Below are 18,998 nucleotides of genomic sequence, written 5' to 3' on the forward strand. Positions count from 1 at the left end.
TTAGTGCATATTTGAAAGCAGTTGTGGGTTCCCACCCAGTAGCAATAAACATGTTGTCTAACACTGTGTGTAGAATAGGATGTGTTCATCACACAACAAAAACATCACATATTTGTGGTTAGAATACAGTAGCAAAAGACTGGCAGAGAGAAAATAATCAACAAGAGATTTGTCTAAGATCATGAACATTCATGATGAAGTAAACGTTACTAGTGAAAACATAATCAATTACTGTCACTGTAAATAGGTGACATCATGTCAGATGACTAGTCAGCAGAGGGGTGACACATTTAGCTTTTTGAAGAAAAAGGTGAACTTTTACAATCTTTGAAGGAAAATTTCCTATTTCCCTCATCCCTTTCTGTCTCTTTACTAAGTCTCTGTTAGCTTAATATTCACACAGATCCTCAATACCAAGATATTTATTAACAGTGAAAAGAATTTACAAGTAATCAACAATTATTCCAATTAAGCTAAAAAAAAAATGATCACATAGACAAAGTAAAATGATACGATACGCAAAAAGTCCGTCTTCTGTACCCTGCACCTTAGCTCGAGAGAAAAAGAGAGATGTGGGGCAGTTGTCCCTTTTTATACCTCTTCGGGAAGTTCAGCCACACCCATGCATCCCACCCCTAACTCAGGTGTCCTCCCACTTCCGGAAACACACTGCTCACAGGTGCCCGCTGATATTCTCCAATAGGTGTCACTGTTGCATTGGGGGCAAGTCCTCTGGCTCCTTTGGGGCTATCATCAGATAGCAGGTATGTTTATACACCAGGCAGGATGATTGGAGAAGTCTTTAAAGTGGTTGTCCATGCACAACCCCCATACCTCACACCTGGTATGCTGTGATCTTCCTGTTCAAGGAAGTGTTATCTTTACTTCCAGTTGCTTGGATCCAAACCCCAGCTGGAGTCATCCTGCTAGATTTGTCCGCATTCACTTTTTAAAGGCAACCCCCATTAAGGCTCACCAACAGTTATATTGAACCCATCATTTGAAACGGAATATGCATAAGTGCTGATTTTATACAATTCATGTTGTGCACTCCACCAGACTTCTGTTAATATTTCAACACTTTATACAGGATATTTTAAACAAATTAAATAAACATTTCTCAGACATTCAGACAAATCATATGATTGCTCCTCCTCAGTTCTTTGTTCAATTCTTTCTTTCAAGTCTGTTCCGATACAGGGTTGTAGTAATGCGGGCAAGTTCAGTTCAATTTTAGCAGGAAAAGTCTACTTGAAGAATTTATATACGTTTGCAAATATTGCATTCTGACACTAAAATTTAAGACAAGCTTTCCAGAGATGGACACAGGGCTGCCATTGCTACTTCTCATTGTGCAATTGCTAGTTTCCTTTGTGTCATAGGTCTCTTTCTTCAATTCCTTGTGACCATTACCTGGAACAAGCAAATATGGCTGTCCAAACTTTGGAAATATAGATATGTATACTTGTTTCAGGTCATCAACTCAGGCTTTACTGAACCCAGATTGGTGGTAAGTTTGCTTTAAGAAAACCATGAAAAGTTTATTATTATTCATATTCCCCATACACAAGCCAGATATCAATTTTGGGCCTGTGCAACAAGAGATTGGGTGATGAAGATGGGGCCACCCACTGTCCATTCCGTGCTGGACAGAAGAAGGAAGCTTGGATGACATAGGGCCACTTAGGGCAGGCAATACATGCATTGCAGTCTACCAAAGCACTCGGTAACCTGCTGAAAAAAAGTTGCTGCATGACCATTGCTAGCCAATTTATTTTGAATAACTGAAATATATATATTAATATATATATTCATCACATCCCAAGATATCTACTGAATTAGTAGTATCCATTTATGTCACTGTTGTGGAGATTCTGTTTTACTACAGAGCAGATATACAGTTAGGAATTCCCATTCTCTGTGTACAGTCTTTGCAATGCTTCAGTCAGCACATTCTTAACCGCGAGGATATCCTGTCCATGGTAGGGGGGGAAGTAATGACACTTCCTATCAGCCAGCTGTTCTACCCAGGTATTGAAAGGAAGTCCTCACTTCCCCATCCCAGCCCTGCCTACCACCCACACACACAACTTTCACAAGTACAGGAAGATACATTTCCCCTTTTTGAAATAATCAATGAAGACCTTCTTATGTGTGGCTCTACAGAGATAACCCACAACCTTTACCACAAAACAGTTCAGCATGAATTAGACCTCATTAGGCATTGCATCTACAAACCAATATGTTTTTGAAGGGCACGTGTTTGTTTGTGTGCATGTGTATATAGCTTATGTACTAATTATTTTTCTGTTATTGTGCTCTACAAAGATAAAGTATTTGGGCCACACATTGGAGCACAAGATATTATTTCAGAAATTGATTGGTTTGAACAAAGTATTTAACTGCAAACCTCTCACTATTTCAAAATATAAAACTTATGTAAGTTTGAAACACAATTTGTATTCCCCCAATACAAAAATATAGTAGTACAGTTAAAATACACTTCACAAACTGTTCCACGGGCTCCTATTGTCCTCAAAAACATGCTCTGTAACTGATATATATATTCAATCTTTTTAGGACTTTTAAGTACAGGCTTCCAGATAACTTTATTTTGTTTAATATGCAGCTGTAAGTTGTTTTTAGGCTGTAAAATTCATATTAGTAAGTAGTTTTGGGAATCCAAAGAAAGGAATACTTTGCAAATTATAGCTGACATCCAAGCAGATGATAAAGACAAATGCATGCAGATATGTTTATGTAAATGAATAATTGATTTTACATTTTTAGTGTGCTATCGCCTATACAACAACACAGACTGGAAGAGGGAGGAGAAGAATTGGGAGTCAATCAGGTGTAATGCATGCACAAAGTTTCATAAGGAGGAAAGGGCTGAGTGTTATTCTGTTACTGCTTCTTCTTTATCCAGGGGTAGGCAGCCTGCGGGTGTTGTGGAAGGGTTGTGTAAATGTCATCACTAGATGACAGAGAGAGAGAAATACAAAAGTAGCAGGTAAAACAACTCCGTTTTATGGATTTCATTTGTGATGTTAGCTGTAAATCTAGAGTTCAGCTTTATGGAACTTTAATGTAGACAGAGGACGATTTCTATTCAGTATTTGGGAAAGACATTGACTTGTGAGAGGATTCTGTTACTGACTTTTTACACATTGTTTAATGTTGACATGTAATGTTTTCCTACAGCACCACATTGCCTATATCCATCTGGACATGCAGTATTCTGTCGCTTGCTCTTCATGGATATGGATGTTGTATGTATTGTTGTAGATCTAACCGCTAAACCTAGAGAAAATGTTTGTGGTAATATGTGGTGAAATCTCTGTGCATATCAGTCAGTGTAGAATGTTTAGTCTATGAAATAGAAGACAAAGATAAGTCTTCATGTAATATTTTCAGCTAGGGCTTTTTTCTATTTAGATATTCTTTTTTCATTTTACCCTTTCCCTTTGTGTTGGTATGCAGAATTAAACCCATATGCGCAGCACATTATAACGATTAAAACGTATCTAAGCAAAAATGGGACGTAATATATACAACCTATAAAGACAACGTCTGTTTCTCATAAAATTTCATTGGTTTGTGATACTTTCCTGCCATTGACAAGTACCTGCTGCTCTCATTTCTGCATACAAATACCATTTACATTTTGCTTTTTCTGCTTTCTTCTCTATGTTTTTCTATTCCAATTGTGTGCACATATGTAAAGGATACCTGTCTTACTGACTTAGCCTTTTGAAAATGTAAGTTTCCTCACTGTCATGGTAACCTGATGGCCTCAGGACTTTCTGAAGCACTGCTCTTGATAGATTGCACAGGGTATGTGTGTTCTTGGTAAGATATTCAGAAAGAATTGAAGATGGAGACAATTCAAAATGTTTTCTTAGAGGGGAATGATTGTTGTCACTGTTTTTCTGTTGATACAGACTTTATTTAAAAATAGCCTTAGGTAATATCAACTTGCAAAAACAATTTCTTCATCAAATAGTATGAATGTAGCTAATAAAATATTTTTATTGTATTTTGAATGCAACTAATGTAAATATTGAAATTTAACTTGGTATCTTGCTTAATAAATCACAAGATGGGTGGGCATACTTGGGATGTTAGGTGACTTCACATATGCTGAAAGGTGGCGGAAAGAGCAGATAGATGACTTGGCCCATCTGTTTCTGCTCCTCCACTGTCCATTGACACTCCATTGACAGGCACAGGGCATGGAGGTGATCTAAATGTGTGGCTTGGTAAAGCAAAAGTTTGCTCACCAGTTTATCTATGTCTATGGTACCTCTGTATAAATGTAGAACTGGGTGACTAGAAACTTCCTTTGGAAGATAGGGCCATTGCTAAATATGTATTCTTTGGAGTTCGGCTTTAGGGTCATATAAAGTTTTTGTTAATTGCATTAGTTGGCCTATACATTTTGTGAAGTCTCCTGCAGACATAAGATCTAAGATCTTTAGTTACTTGGCTATCTCATTATATATTATAAAATTTGAAACTGGATCAAATATTGTTTTGATCTAGTTACCCAAAGCAATGTACAGAATATTAATTTGCCTTATGGTATGGTTGTTAATATTAATAGTATAGCTTGTGTTGCTCATTAAATGCTTGATATTTGAGGCTACCATCAGCTATAGAATCTTTATAGTTTTAGGATTATTCTTCATACTCATTTCCAATAACTCTGCTGTAGGCAAGCGAAGCCTGACACATGCTGTGATCTAAGATATTTTAAATACATTCCCTTAAAACATTACTAATAACAAGCAAGGACATTCAGTGTCCACATATAATATATACAGTGATGGAACTTCTGTGTTACCAAGAGAACAATGATCACTGAGAGTGGGGGAAAGGGGGGTCCAGTGCCTCCTTGGCATCAGTCTTACTTCTTAGCTTTGCCACCTACACAGGATTGCCATAAATTTACCTCCTTCTGGTATGTTCCATTATCCCGCTGTTCTGTACTCAGAAAACATCTATACAGCTTCAAGTAATGTTAAGAACCTTCAGAAGTACCTTCCGAGGGCAGGATAAAACCACACTACTGTCAGGTTTGTGTTACTGTTTGTGTCCTCAATGGGGAGATTTTGGCAGGTGTCAGAAAGAACAGGAAGTTGTGGTAACAAATGCCATCACAATGCACAGTAGCACATCAAGGATAGTGCAATATGTTGTGGTGCCATTTGTGGCACCCCAGTTTATATACATATTTGCACCTGAACTAAGGCACAGTGCAGGTTTTGTGATGTGCTGCAATAAAAACAAAATTCAACTGGAATGATTTTGGGGCCCATTTCACAGCATTCTGTGACACATAATGGGCCTGATTGATTAAAGCTCTTCAAGGCTAGAGAGGATACACGTTCATCAGTGAAGCTGGGTGATACAGCAAACCTGGAATGGATCTGGTCCAGGATTGAAATACTGTACTTTGCTAATAAATAGCAAATTACTTTTAAGAAATTAATTCCAGGTTTGCTGGATCACCCTGCTTCACTAATGAAAGTGAATCCTCCCCAGCCTTGGAGAGCTTTAATATGAGGCCCATTGTTCCACCTGTAGGTGAACAAGGATAAACCCCAGGCAGATAAAGTAAAAATAAGGCAGCACTGTATTCATAAGTGTAAAGTGTATGTAGGTAGTGGAAGTACCTAAATTTGACCTGGTATCAGTCTCTTACAGTCCTAGAACAGCAGGGATGGGGTGTGAGAGAAAGAAGCAGTACAAAGAGGCAGTCAATGTGCTAATACGAAAAGTAAACAAAGTAACAACTGAGCTTAACACTGTACTGCTTCTCCTATCATTGTCCAGTCACAAGTGAGGTAGGTCCAGGATGTCTATCCTTTGGGGAAGTGGGTTAAAAGATTCTAGACATCAGAATATTTTATAGCATTTGAACCATTGCCAGGTTTTTATACCCTCAGAGATCTATTAGGCTGGACTTCCTCTCATTTCCTGTCATGCCTGGTGACTTCACAAGAAGTATTTTTTAATTGCCCCATTGGGAACCTTTGAGGTTTTAACCCTTCCCATTTCAGCTATGTTTCCCTCCCTGGGTCAGATAGTGAATATAAATCTCCCCAAAACATAGGGAAACATAAAATAAAATGTGTAACATATTGTAGCCCATCTCAGAGTTTCGTCTGAAGTTCCTCTGCAATTTGATCAAAGTTTAGAATATTAAAGCCAATGGAAGCAAAGGGTAAGCATGCTGTATTGTATGTGCCAGTATGTCTACATTTGCAATCTTCACGGTATCTTTAAACAAACTGAATCATCACAGAAAACTAGGTATCGTTCTCCTTCCTGGTGGAGAAATGCAGAAAATGGCAAACTTGGCTTTTTCAGATTTTCTGTGCCACGCTTTTAATAATTTAGATAGCAAAGGGAAATATACTTATCATAAGGCAAGTTGAAATTGTGGTGCTGCACATCCAGCTATGGTGGAAATGATAACCCAGTACATGAATTTAATTAGACCGGAAAGGAGAGGCCAATGGTATTGGAAATTTCCATCATCATCATAAGCAATCTTCAGAACTATAGATGTATGTGTTGACTAAAGTGCTCTGTTTAGCAGATTCTCCTTTGTATATAAATCTGTAGCCATGTTTATGATTTACCTTTTAGCTGAGACAGTTCTTTCACACCCTCTGCTGGAAATTCTGTGCTTTGATTTTGCTAAAGTTGGAACCCGATGAAAGGTGCTTAAAATAGGATGGCATTTGTTTTATGTTTTACCGCTGACACCTCGTATAAGTAAACCTAATGCAAGAGAACAACTGACCTTTGAATTAGAACTTTACTCAGTTCAGGCTACTCTTCGATCTGATGCAGCTGACACAAGAAAGTTATTTGTTCTCATTTTTTATGGCAGCTCTTAAAGGGGAACTTAAGTCACGGTCCCTACTTTGGAGGAATTTGGAATTAATAAAAAGCAACAAACATAAAATCATATATGTCATCATCAAGCTGTACTATGCGCTTACTGTGTATAGGAAATCCACATGTCCTATGATTTATTGTATTAGTATCATGCATGTAGGTATTTATACTTGTAATCTCAGCTCTTTGCAGTACAATGGGTGGCTACAAAGGAGGATATTATGAAAGGAGCATGCAATGTAGCTACAGGCCTTAGAGGTATGCAGGATATACAAAGGATAGAAGATATTCCTGTGTACTATGTGGCTGGAAAGAGGAAGACATTTTTCATAGAATAAGGATCTGAGTTTGTCTCATAGTTAGTCTCCTGTAATCTCCAACATCAGCACTTAGAATAGTGAAAGTGACGGTAGACTGTACCAATCAGGTACTATTGCTTTGCAGAGTGTTGTAATGATGCAAAAATGAGGATAGCCTTATCAATGTGCTGCAGCTCTTTAACTGGAGTGCAGGCTGCATGGAAGTATGAAATTCTGCTCTGGTGCCTGGATCACAGGACTAGCTGAACAGAATTTCACACGTTTTGACTTCCTAAAAGTATTCACATATTCAAATAAATCTTATTGATAGTTACATGAATTTTATCTCTATGAAAGTTTCTAGATCAATATATGTTTAATCTACATTATTAATTGCAAATAAAAAACATAACCTATGTGTTTAATTGTATGTAAATCCTGATCACAGTTCCAGGCATAGCAAGATTTGACATAAATTCACATGTTCAAGGGGATTATTTGACTGAATGTTTTGTTTCTCTGTTTATATTTACAGGAGACTTTCATTGAACTGTATGGCAGCAGCGTCCGGCCACCTTTTGATGCTTCATGGCTGTCTATCAAGACTATCCTAAGTATTGCTGTCGTTGGAGCATGCATCACTCTGGGCGCCTATTTGGGACACAAGTGATCATGTGCGCGGCCTGTTCTAACATCTGACTTATTTAAAGGGACAGTTCTATGTGTAAGACTAGTGGACCAACTGTCTAATCAGCTACGACTGCCAAAGGAGGATTTGTTTCTTCTAGACATGTTTTCTTTTTGTAGTTTTATTTATTAATTTTATTTGATTTTCATTTTATGCCTCACCATCAGAGTATCATACATGTCATGCTAAAAATGTAACTAGTTGCTTGTCACTTTAAATTTATTTTCCTTTCATTGCCTTCAATACCATTACTTTTGAATGTCTGATTGCCATATTATTTAGAAACAAAATCAGTATCTGGATCAAACAAATTTACAACATGGCTCTTTTTCATACTACTGTCATAAAGATTTTAAAGAATACTTGCTTTCATGAACATCAGTGTTTTATAGAAACCGTGTCTGAAACCAGGACTCAATACTGTTTAAAGAACAGTAACACAGATATAAACACAATCTTCTAGTTGAAATGCATGGCTTTCTTAATACTTAAAGAGCAGCTTTAAGTAAAATTCTAGCAGTGGAATACCAAAATTGGGAATGATTGATGCATGTCACAGTGACCAATAGGACTTAAGGGGCAAAGAAAGGCACAGGCAACTGGACATTAAACATTTAATTGGTTTTGCTAAAGTTGCCCTAACCATGCCATAGTTATAATTTGTAAACGGCACCTTTTTTTATACGCCTATAATTTCCAAACTTAATTTTACGACGTTACAGGCGGCACAGGGTTTTTGCAAGCTTGGTGGCGTGGTAAAGACAGAGCCATGACCCTTTTGATTGCTACCAGATACCAAAAAGTGGGAACAATGGAAAATCTCTGCCTACATAATTGTTTCCTTTGTAATGGCAACAGGGTCCGGGGGGGGGATCATGGTTCTTTACAATTTAGCATCCAAATTCATAGTTTTGGTGAGAGAGTTGGGTTTATCTGGCAAACAGACAAAAAAATAAGCTAACTTTGTTATATACTATATCAAAACATAATTTTAGGTGAATTAGAAGTTATATTTAAACGTATTATCCATTAATGTTTGATTGCTGAGTAGTTAATTATTGCAGTTGAAATGCAATTTATTTTAACACAGGTCCAATGTTATGTAAAACTGATTCTAAAATTAGCTGTCTAGCTAAAAACTGCACCTTGTTTGTAAAAGAGGGCTTTCCATTTTTCGAAAAAATTGGACTTTAGAACAACAACTTTCCAGGTAGCAATATTGCGGGCTTCCTCTCCCTCAAGCTTCCCTCTACTTTAACCACATTATAACGTAGCAAGCATGCTGTAGTGATGTAATGAAGTACCTACCGATTCTATTACATTAACATGTACGTATTTGGTCCCGTAGTCTAACACAATAAAAATGTTTCAGTAATGGTGGCAGAGGGGAGCTATTTGTTGCTACATATTAAGTTGTCATTCAAGTTCATTTCTTGTAGAAGGTGGAACCTCTTTAAAGGGACACTATCACATTTTTGTTTTTTGTATGCCTAACACATTTCAAATACTTATCTAAATGAGTACATTTTTACTGTTGTTCAAAGACAGCTTTATTAAAAAATGATGTTTGAGCTTTTAGGTGGAAAGGAGGAATCACCTGCCATCTTCCTATAGCTCTCTAGAAGGACTTCTCAGTCACACCTCTGTTTCCAGTCCTGGCCATCGAGTGGGGGGGTGTTATCCTGCTGACATCTCTACACATAATCTACTAGAATGAGTGACAACCCTTCTTCTTCCTAAAGCTAAAATAGATGATAATATCCTTTATTGGGGTCAGAACTGGAAACACAAGCAGCAACATTTAGAAAGAGTTAAAAGGGTGATGAATTTACTTTTTCATTTAGAATTTCAATACTGATTTTTTCACTATTTTACAGGATCACTTTGCTGTCACTGTATTACAAATACTCATTTATATCCTTTCATTATCTTCTCATAATGCTTCCTTTAACTCAGGCAGACTTTCTTGAAATAGTTGAGTAAAAGATACAAAAGTCAGATCTAACAGCTGGCTTATGGAGCATCAGCGTCTGCATGTGGTGATTACATTCACTGATTTACATATGTTCATACAATGACTTTAATTAGAATGTAGATCATCAAGCAACATACCATATAACTACATTATGGTGTCCTTATAATGTTATGTCAAACATGGGGATCAATGCAATTCTGATATACAACGGTACAGTACTTCATCTGAGGGCAGAAAAAACACATCAGGTCCATATCAGATCTTGATGTATACTAGCCCTGAACATGAAATGTATTTCAGTAAATAAATACTATGCTCCACTCTATGCATACAGTATTTTGTGAGCTTCTGAGACTGTATGTGTTTATGTGGTTTGTAAGGATTAACACAGGGAAAATCTGAATTAAAACATGACATTGAGGTTTTTGAATTGTTAATGAGAATACAATGGCTTTTCTTTTGTTCTCATATTTGTAACATTTAAAAAAACAATTGTGCAATAGGACGGACTGTATACGCTTAAGGGGCAGTTCCCTGCAGAGAGTATTTGTTCTTTTTGTATCTCAGTGAATACACATTGCCCAATGCTTCTGCTGCCCCCGTTACTCTCTTGTCCTAATAGAAGCCCTTACTTATTTTACTCTGAAGCATACTATTTTTGTTTCCAAAACTAGTATACATATATATTTTTTTAAGAAAAAAAAGCATATTTTTGTTAAAAGCCTTTAGTTGTGCCCTTCGCAAGTAGTAGGGTCCAAATAGCTTTCATTTATGAAAGTCCAAGTGTCTAGGTTCTAACTAAAGTTGACTTTAGCATTCACTGTAAAACTGTTTTCGCCTGACTCCATCTCTAATACACATGGAATGTAGTCAAGTGTAGAAGAGAATTAACCAAAAATTCAAGAAGCAATAAGGACTTGGAATAGTAACCCAAATGTTAAGTCCACATACTTAAGATAATCTTCTACACTAAAATGATTGCTAGACATAATACTGGGTAAAATAGCTCAAAAAAGCTTACAGAGATTACCTGTCTTTTATTCTTTGCTATGTAAAAACTAAAAAAAAAAGTACCAGTCTGAAATATGACCGAAGCAGTGTTCAACCCAGAAATTTCGGGTGGTAAGAAATTGTAGGCAGGTGGCAGCCCCTGTATTCTGACCCAACTCCTTAGTAACCACCCTAAAACAGCCAAGTGGTTACCGAAAAATGTCGGGTGGTGCACCCGGTTAAATGGGGCTAGGGGGAACACTGGCTGAACATCCATTTTGGTAACTAATGACTAATAAAGCATATATATTTGTGCATGACTGAACACCACTAAAAGCTTGTCCTTGTTGTATCTTGATGTTATACTAATGATAACCACAGGTAAGAAAGGGGCTGTTAATCCAATGTATGTGCATGCTATCTTTGTTTAATGTAGTAGCCAAAGGTTGCAATGTTTCTCAGGTTCCAGTCATAGAGAACCATTGGCATGCAGTAGTAAAGAGAGCACTATATGTACTACACAGCCCCAAACAAGCATGTACTAATGTTGTGATGGTGTTGGCATTTTAAGTATAACAATCTAAAAATGTAATGGACCTTGTTTTAGCTATGTAGAAGAAATGCTGCTTCCTTCCTACCAGTGTGCATCTCAGCATTTATGTTGCTTTTGATTGTTCCAAGAATTCACTATGTGTATTACATTTGTACTATATTGTGACTATTTTTTATTTTAAGTTGTAAAGAATGTTGTGTTTAGGAGGTGTGAGAATGAAGTGTACATACTGTTTCCAGGACTGAGCAATTTATTGTATTTTAATTGTGTTAGAAGGGAAGTTAATATTGGGATGGCTGGTAATCACGTTGATTGTAATTTGTGTAAAGGTCTCATACATGGAGGTCTGATTAAATACCTGAAATGTTACCACAATCCATACTGATGCCTACCCCAATATTAAATGCTTGTCAGCCCCAATAATATATTTTTAGTAGAATATAACCATTTGGTTGAGTTTGAGGTTGAGCTGTTGGGGCAAAGTATGGCTAAACAACTCTTGGGGCAAAGTATGGCTAAACAATGCTTGTTGTCTGATATGAAAAGGCTACTATTGATGTGTGCAGAATTTCATTTGGAATCCTAGATGCAAACTGTAGTTACAACCCTTCTTCTCTGTATAAGGAAAATACTGTCTGGCAGTGCTTGCTTCAACCCAAATCATGGCACAGTCTTGGCCAGTCACTGTCTACTGTCACTGTCTGCCAGCTCCTATGCAATGCAAGCAAATATTTGCCATTTCCTCCTAGTATATGATCTATGGGTCTATTGGTAGAATATTTTTGTGCCCAAACAACAGAATAAATCTATTATCTTTGATCATTTATATTATCAGAGATAATAGTCAGTAAGAAAACTGCACCATTCAGTGCAAAAGCAGTAAAAACCTTTTCTCATCTTAAAAAAAATAAAATAAAAACAAATAATAAATGTTAAAAAAAAAAAGTTCTAGGAGCTCCTAAGGGCTTATGCATGTTACAGTGTTAGTGCTTTACCATTATGCATTTAAATCACATTCTTTTTCAAGAAGTGTGTTGTGTTTTTTTCCAGGCTTCAGAACAGGTTACTTTTTTTGTGCCGGGGGGGGGGGGGGTGTATTCTAGTGTTTGGGGGTTGTGTTCTAGTGTTCATAGGGTTTGGTGAAGAACCAATAAGCGCAGTGGATGGCGCAGATGATTGCCACTGTTGGTTTCTGCAGAGACTTCAGGGATGATTTCTCTTCAGCAGAGTGGTGATTGGTAGTGTGGGCAGTGGGAAGTTTTTTCTTTGTTGGTAAACCTTCTATGCCAGTTGTTATTTTTGTGATAAAGTTGTTTTTAGCATAAAACTCTTCACACGGGATTGACTTTGCAGTGACAACTTAATTTATTTTACTTTCTCTGCCAATCTAATGTTTATATATATATATATATATATATATATATATATATTTATTGTATGTCAAACTTAATTCTTCCCTATATGATATCATTAGTGACTGCTATATAAGACAACAAGCATTTTATTACAGACAAGTTATTTAGATGTGCTGATTTCCTTTCTGTCTTTCTTCTGTTTACTTGAAGAATAGATAATAATCAGGCAGAATCTGTCCAGCCTTGAGGGAGAATCAGCATTATTGTGTACACAGCAAATGGGTCATAAGGGAAGAAGAGCTGGATGATATGATGAAATAAAAGTGGTGGAGCTTTGTCTAGTATTAAAGCTATGGGCTTTAGCTATGTACATGTGTTAGATATTTGTAATCCTAGGTGAACATTCATATTTGTCTCAATGAAAATCTAACATCTGTACAGCTGTCCCCAACATTGTTTAGTGATCTCTATTGCTGAATCACTAACAAAAATGACTGATGTTTCTAAATGGGAAAAATGCAGCAGGCGCCTCCCGTTTGTTCTCACCCCTCCTCTCTCCTGTCATTGATAACTATCAGTTTAGATTGTTTGTGGCAATTATTGCAGGCCTGTACAGGGCTTTACTTCAGCTGCATTAATATGGTCTGGTTATCTGCTGAAAGGTTTATTATAATATTTTGGTAGAAGGTAGAAAGATGAATAGATCACAACCATAAACATATATAATACCCAATGACTGTATGGAAGCGGGTGAATTATAATCCTGTACTTATAATTGAATCTAGGTTTGCTGCTCTTTTTACCATTGTGAATTAGAGTTGTGCTTTGGTAATGAAAAGTGAGCTGTGAGCTGTATGGTTTAAAATGGTGGTATTTCATAAGTTCTACAAGATTGTTAATAGGGGTTATATAGGAGAATATACTATATGTGACCCAGAGGTATCACTGAGGCTGCAGTACAAAAAAATTGATTTCCTTTTACTTTGTTGATCCTCCATATCTTAAGTTGTAGCCCATGTTTACAACTTTCTTGGGGGACCAGGATCTTAGTGGCTTGCTTGTATCAGTGTCTGGTAACTTATAAAAATTATTTATCCTTCGATTGTGTCAATATCAGAGTATTCTTTATTTTGTTACTTTTTTATAGCTAAAGATTTGTAAACTGTGCTGCTAAACTGCCAATATAATTTGAATTTATACTGATGTATATTTTAGGGACAGCTAAGAAGAGCTGCTTAAATGGGTTAGTATGAAGTACATTACTTTCTCGTCATGGATACAAGGCAACCATCTTGTTCAGGTTTAACAACTTTTGTTTCATAATTGTACATTCAAAATAGATCTTTTTTAATTTGACGTCTTCTACCAGAGTATCATAGGATAGATAAACGGCTTTAATCAGAAGGAAAAATGCTGACTTGATTTAGATCTAATATTACAGTCAACAGAAAAAGATATACACCCTCTTACAATCCTAAGGTTTTACAAATCAAGGCACAGTAGAAAATCATCTGGTCCTTAGCAGGAGCAAGGAGTTAAACTCTTAGGAGTGCATATAGTAGAGCATGCTAATCCCAAATTGTCAAAATCTAAAAACTGTATTGGTTTATATATGCCCAATATTATTATTATAATTATATAATGCAATTTACTTTCTTTACACCTTAAATCATAAAAAAAACAACCCATAAGGACATTATAATCAACAATATTGTTTTTAAAAGAGCTGCACTCGTTATAGTATAAGTATAATCTATCATAAGTATTTTGTTTTCAAATGCAAATGGTTGCCTGTAAATGTAAAAAGGCAGCGTTTTATCAAAGAAAAGTTTAAGTTTAATCTTTGCTTGCAGTTTAAAGGCACCTGGCTAGGGCATGCTGGGTCTTCTCTAAGACTGGGGAAGATAGACTGGTATAGGGAATCTAGGTGATCCAGCAAACCTGTAATGGATCTGATCCAGGACTGAAAACATTTGCCAAGTAATAGTAAATAGTTTTTAAGAATTCCATTCCAGATTTGCTGGATCACCCAGGTTAACCCATAATATTCTCTCTTCTCCTGTCTCAGAAAGCTTTATTTTTTTAGGCCCACTGTGTCCAAAGTACTAAGGGCAACACAAAGCTGGTTAAATGCAGTTTCTTAACTGCCATGTGTACTTCTTAAATAAAGTCAGTGAGATTTTGCTGAAATGAGTTTGTTTCAACTGCATATCAAACGCAGTAAAACATTGCCTTTTAACATGAGCCCTAAATGTAATTTTCCTGGAGCACTCCTCAAAGTTCATTTCAAAGATTCTTATACAATAACGTCTGTCCGTATTAGTAATTTTGGGGTAGCAGGAAACTTAAGGGAATCAGTTGCTGAACTTATGGAAGACTTGCTGAAATTAGTATTTACTTGTTTTAAAATTGTGCAGGAAAGAAAAGTGTCCATGGTAACTATAACATGTTATTGTATCACTGTAAAAATGTTATTTAGTTACTATAGACAACTCATATGCTTTATTTTCTCCTTTTTTAATTAACCATTTTCAGTGACACATATTCTACTGTGCATTGATGTTCTCAGTTCTTCATTACAGATACAGATAATGATATACTGGTCTCCTGTTAAACCTGAACAAATGAGGTTTCCCTGTAGCCATAATCCTCCCTGCTTAATAAAATCATGTATTTTAACACAGCGCAGGATGAAAGATTCCTGTTTGTCTATGTCTATACATCATTGTTGTATTATATACTAATAGTATCGCTGTCTCATAGAAAATAAATATTCTGGTGTATGTAATGCCATTTTTACACTCATATTGCCTGTTTCTGACACAAGTAAAGTAACACATTTGTTGTTCCAAATGTGGATCTGTCAGACTGAACTATTTATTGTATCATAATTTTTCTCAGTATGTTCATTTTACAATTGTTAAGAAAAAATGGAGTATGTAGCTTTATCATGGACTACCTGCTTATGGCATATTTCTTTTACTGAAACATGTTATTGATCTTTTAACTGACAAAGGTAGTGACCTGAATCTATGTTGCTTTATAAGGTATATATTGTAACAGCTCAACCCTTTTATCTGGTCAGCACCCAGCACTGGCTCTCAATCTAGTAGGTGGTAAATCTTCATATTTGGCCTTTTCACTTGAGAGATAATGAAGCGGTAATGTATGCACAGCCTAAGGATATTTTCATTAAAATATAGTTTTTTTATTATACAAATTATGTTAAGGATACATTTACATTAAATTCTCTGTGTGTAATTGTTACTGGACAGTGAAGAGCCACATACTGAAACTTAACTCTATAGTGTAATGTGTATTCTAATTCATGCTGTTATGGATCATGCCCTTTATAAATTTGTGGTCACTAACCATAATGTTGGGCATACGCTTAGACTTGTGGCAATTCTGAAGCTTTCAATTGGCTTTTGTTTGAAAATACAATTTTGATGGACACCAGTCCTCAATCCTCAAGACACACTCCATGGCTTTGTGCATTTCCAGGCATGACCACAGCGCTGAAATTGGGAAAATAGATCTAACATACATTTGAAATGGCATTGCAGTGTCTGTGATTGAGATCTTCCACAGTTTCATTTTTTTTTTGGTCACCCCAGTTGGGATACAGTTTGAACAGTGGGTTTTATGCTTTCACTTAATAGTCACATTCTCAATATGTCTAATGACTGCATTCGTGCAGATCTATTGATAGTCCACAGAACATCTTGTAGAGCCTTTAAATGGCAATGCATGTAACAACCCATGTTCGTTTGTTTGATACATTACATGATCTCCCTATAACATATGTGGGTAACTTAACATTTTACATTCACCTAGTTTAAAGTTCTCATTTCACATCTGTTATTTCTTATATTTTGTGTAATGTTTATACGTTAGAACTGCTTATATATGAATGTGGTCACCTGTCCAGGTAGTTTATTTAATTATTGGAATAACCTAACCAACTTCAAAGTATGCATACAGAGCTGGAGTAATTGCTCTTACTGAAATGTTATATCAACAGGCATATCTTACATTTCCGCTTCATTGTCACAATTTTGTAGTATAACCCCTTTTTGGTGAGTCTGTGACATCAGACCAGGCCCTGTGTCTGCAGAGGGAAATGCGTCATCTCATTTATGTTTATCCATGTTAATTATAGTAAGTCATTAATAGGATAACATTTACAATGCAAACTGAACTCAGAATCAGGTTGTTTGAGAAATGACACAGTAAATAGCCCACTCTTCTTTCAAAGCCAGTGCCTTTATTAGGTTGTGTGCCTTACATGACGAGTTTTAAAGTGGACTTGCACCTAAGTTGACAGATGGTAGCCATTGCAGTTGGGGGAATCTAATAGGAATCAAAAAAAATCTCTTCAGGTTTGCTAAATTTCAGATTTCCTCTTAAACTAAGCCATAAGTAAAAAAAATATGTTAAGACAAATTGCTTTAAAAGCAACAATGGTAATATAAGTACTCTCCCTAATATTCAGAAATGTCATTAAACACTCCCTGTACCCCCTAAGTGGCCACCCCTAAGTATGGCTACCTTCATTGTGTGCAGGTGACACGTGTACGTTAAAAGAAGAAATTACCTTGTCATATGTTACAGGGGAAAGAATATGCAGGTTTAAGCATAAATAAAAACAAGACTGATCAGTAGTAAATGTACATTGAATTGTCATCACTAACATGCTGTAACTGTGTAGCATCACTTGTATTCCTCTATTTGTGTGTACATATTTATATATTTTTTTGTAATGTATGTGCTGTGTAGCTATCATTTGCATTTTTAATGTAAAGCCAGACTTTGCTTTATGAAAAATGTCTGACATTATGCGCTTTGTGACTTTAGGTAGCAATATGTAGATTTTGTTTTTAAGTACACTGTCAGTTTTAAAATGAAAGAATATTTCATTAAAATTGTGTTTGATCACAAAACCGTGTGCATTGTGTATATTATTATTCATTTGTCACTCACCAACAGCACCCATGGTACATTAACCTAGCAACCATCGTAAGGCTGAGTCAGTCCTGCGAGCTGGTGACTATCACCATATCAATAGCATTTTGTATTATATTATCAATAAGGGTGCCAGCCTTCTAAAGTTACTACACCCCTATATAGTTATGCCTGGAGCATTATTTGCTTGCAGATTTCTGTGAACCATTGGCAGTGTGTCTGCAATGTACATTAGCAACTGAGTACAGCACCTGACACAAGTCAATAAAACCCTTTATATTTACTTGTGTTTTGCAGTTTAGCCTGATGCACAAAGAAAAAAAAAAGAAGAAACACCAGAAATGTTCACAGGATGTATCACAAAATCTTTTAAGCTGTACACATTCAATATTTAGCTCATACTGATAAAATTCTTTATGGGCATCATGTCATCCCTGATCCACAATATGTTAACCAGTAATGGTGAAGGTGATTGCAGCTTTATTAGAACAGTTGCAAAAAACAAGCGTTCGGTATTGCATGTAATACTTTTTATTTGGTCTAACAGTTACATTTTTATGCTAAGCGTGCGTGAGTCAACTCCACTTCTACTTTATCTAAGCAGTACTGACACACAAAGTTTACCAGAATATTAAAAGATCTGTAAGGACAGCAGTCTTTGCAAGAAAAAAAAACAAAACACAAGATATTAAAAGTGGGAAAGTTAGGCTAGGTTCACACCTGCTGTGAGGTTGCAATGCTTCCTTAGCCAGGAAGCGCTGCCTCTCAGAGACTACATGTATCTCCCTGTGGCACCCATAGGGAATGAATAGGGGCAGCCGTGAGCATTACTAGTACCACTCACTCCACCAGCTGTCACGTGTACTTGCTGCCAGGTTAAAAAGCTGCAGTCAGAGACATGGGCTTGGGGATGGGAGGGGAATGGAAAGATTTGCAGACGTCAGAATGGTCAAAAAATTGATTTTTAGAAAGCTGAGGTCCACATTTAGTCTTTTATTTCATGTGTCGGATTTTTTTTACCCTGGACCCAATTATGTATGTCTTCCATAGAGTGGTCAGGGTTGTGAGAAATGATGTCCTACAGGATTGCAGAAATCATCATTCTTATGTTTCTTTGTGTGTCTGAGTAGGTTCATTCTTGGGTGTATTTCTGTCCTATATCGCCAATATAGCATTCCCAGTTACAATTGTTGCATTAAATAGGGTACATGAAATTACTGGAGGAGCAATTATATGATCCTATAACACTGAAGGCTCCTTT

At 36.4% G+C, this 18,998-nt stretch overlaps 1 protein-coding gene across 2 annotated transcripts in view; it reads left to right on the forward strand.

Annotated features, from left to right (window-relative positions):
• The window catches only part of BCL2 (BCL2 apoptosis regulator), a 123,273-nt gene that overhangs the window by 89,802 nt on the left and 14,473 nt on the right, over positions 1 to 18,998 (forward strand). Inside the window, exon 3 of one of the 2 annotated variants that reach the window (XM_072411810.1) lies at positions 7,747 to 17,715. The exons of the other annotated variant lie outside the window; for it this stretch is intronic. Within the exon in view, the coding sequence (XP_072267911.1) occupies positions 7,747 to 7,881 (135 nt within the window). The 3' untranslated portion in view covers positions 7,882 to 17,715. Of the gene's footprint in view, positions 1 to 7,746; positions 17,716 to 18,998 lie in introns of those variants that run through there. 2 annotated transcript variants of the gene reach the window in all.

This window comes from Pyxicephalus adspersus, chromosome 5, assembly GCF_032062135.1.
Source record: "Pyxicephalus adspersus chromosome 5, UCB_Pads_2.0, whole genome shotgun sequence".
Taxonomy (NCBI): domain Eukaryota; kingdom Metazoa; phylum Chordata; class Amphibia; order Anura; family Pyxicephalidae; genus Pyxicephalus; species Pyxicephalus adspersus.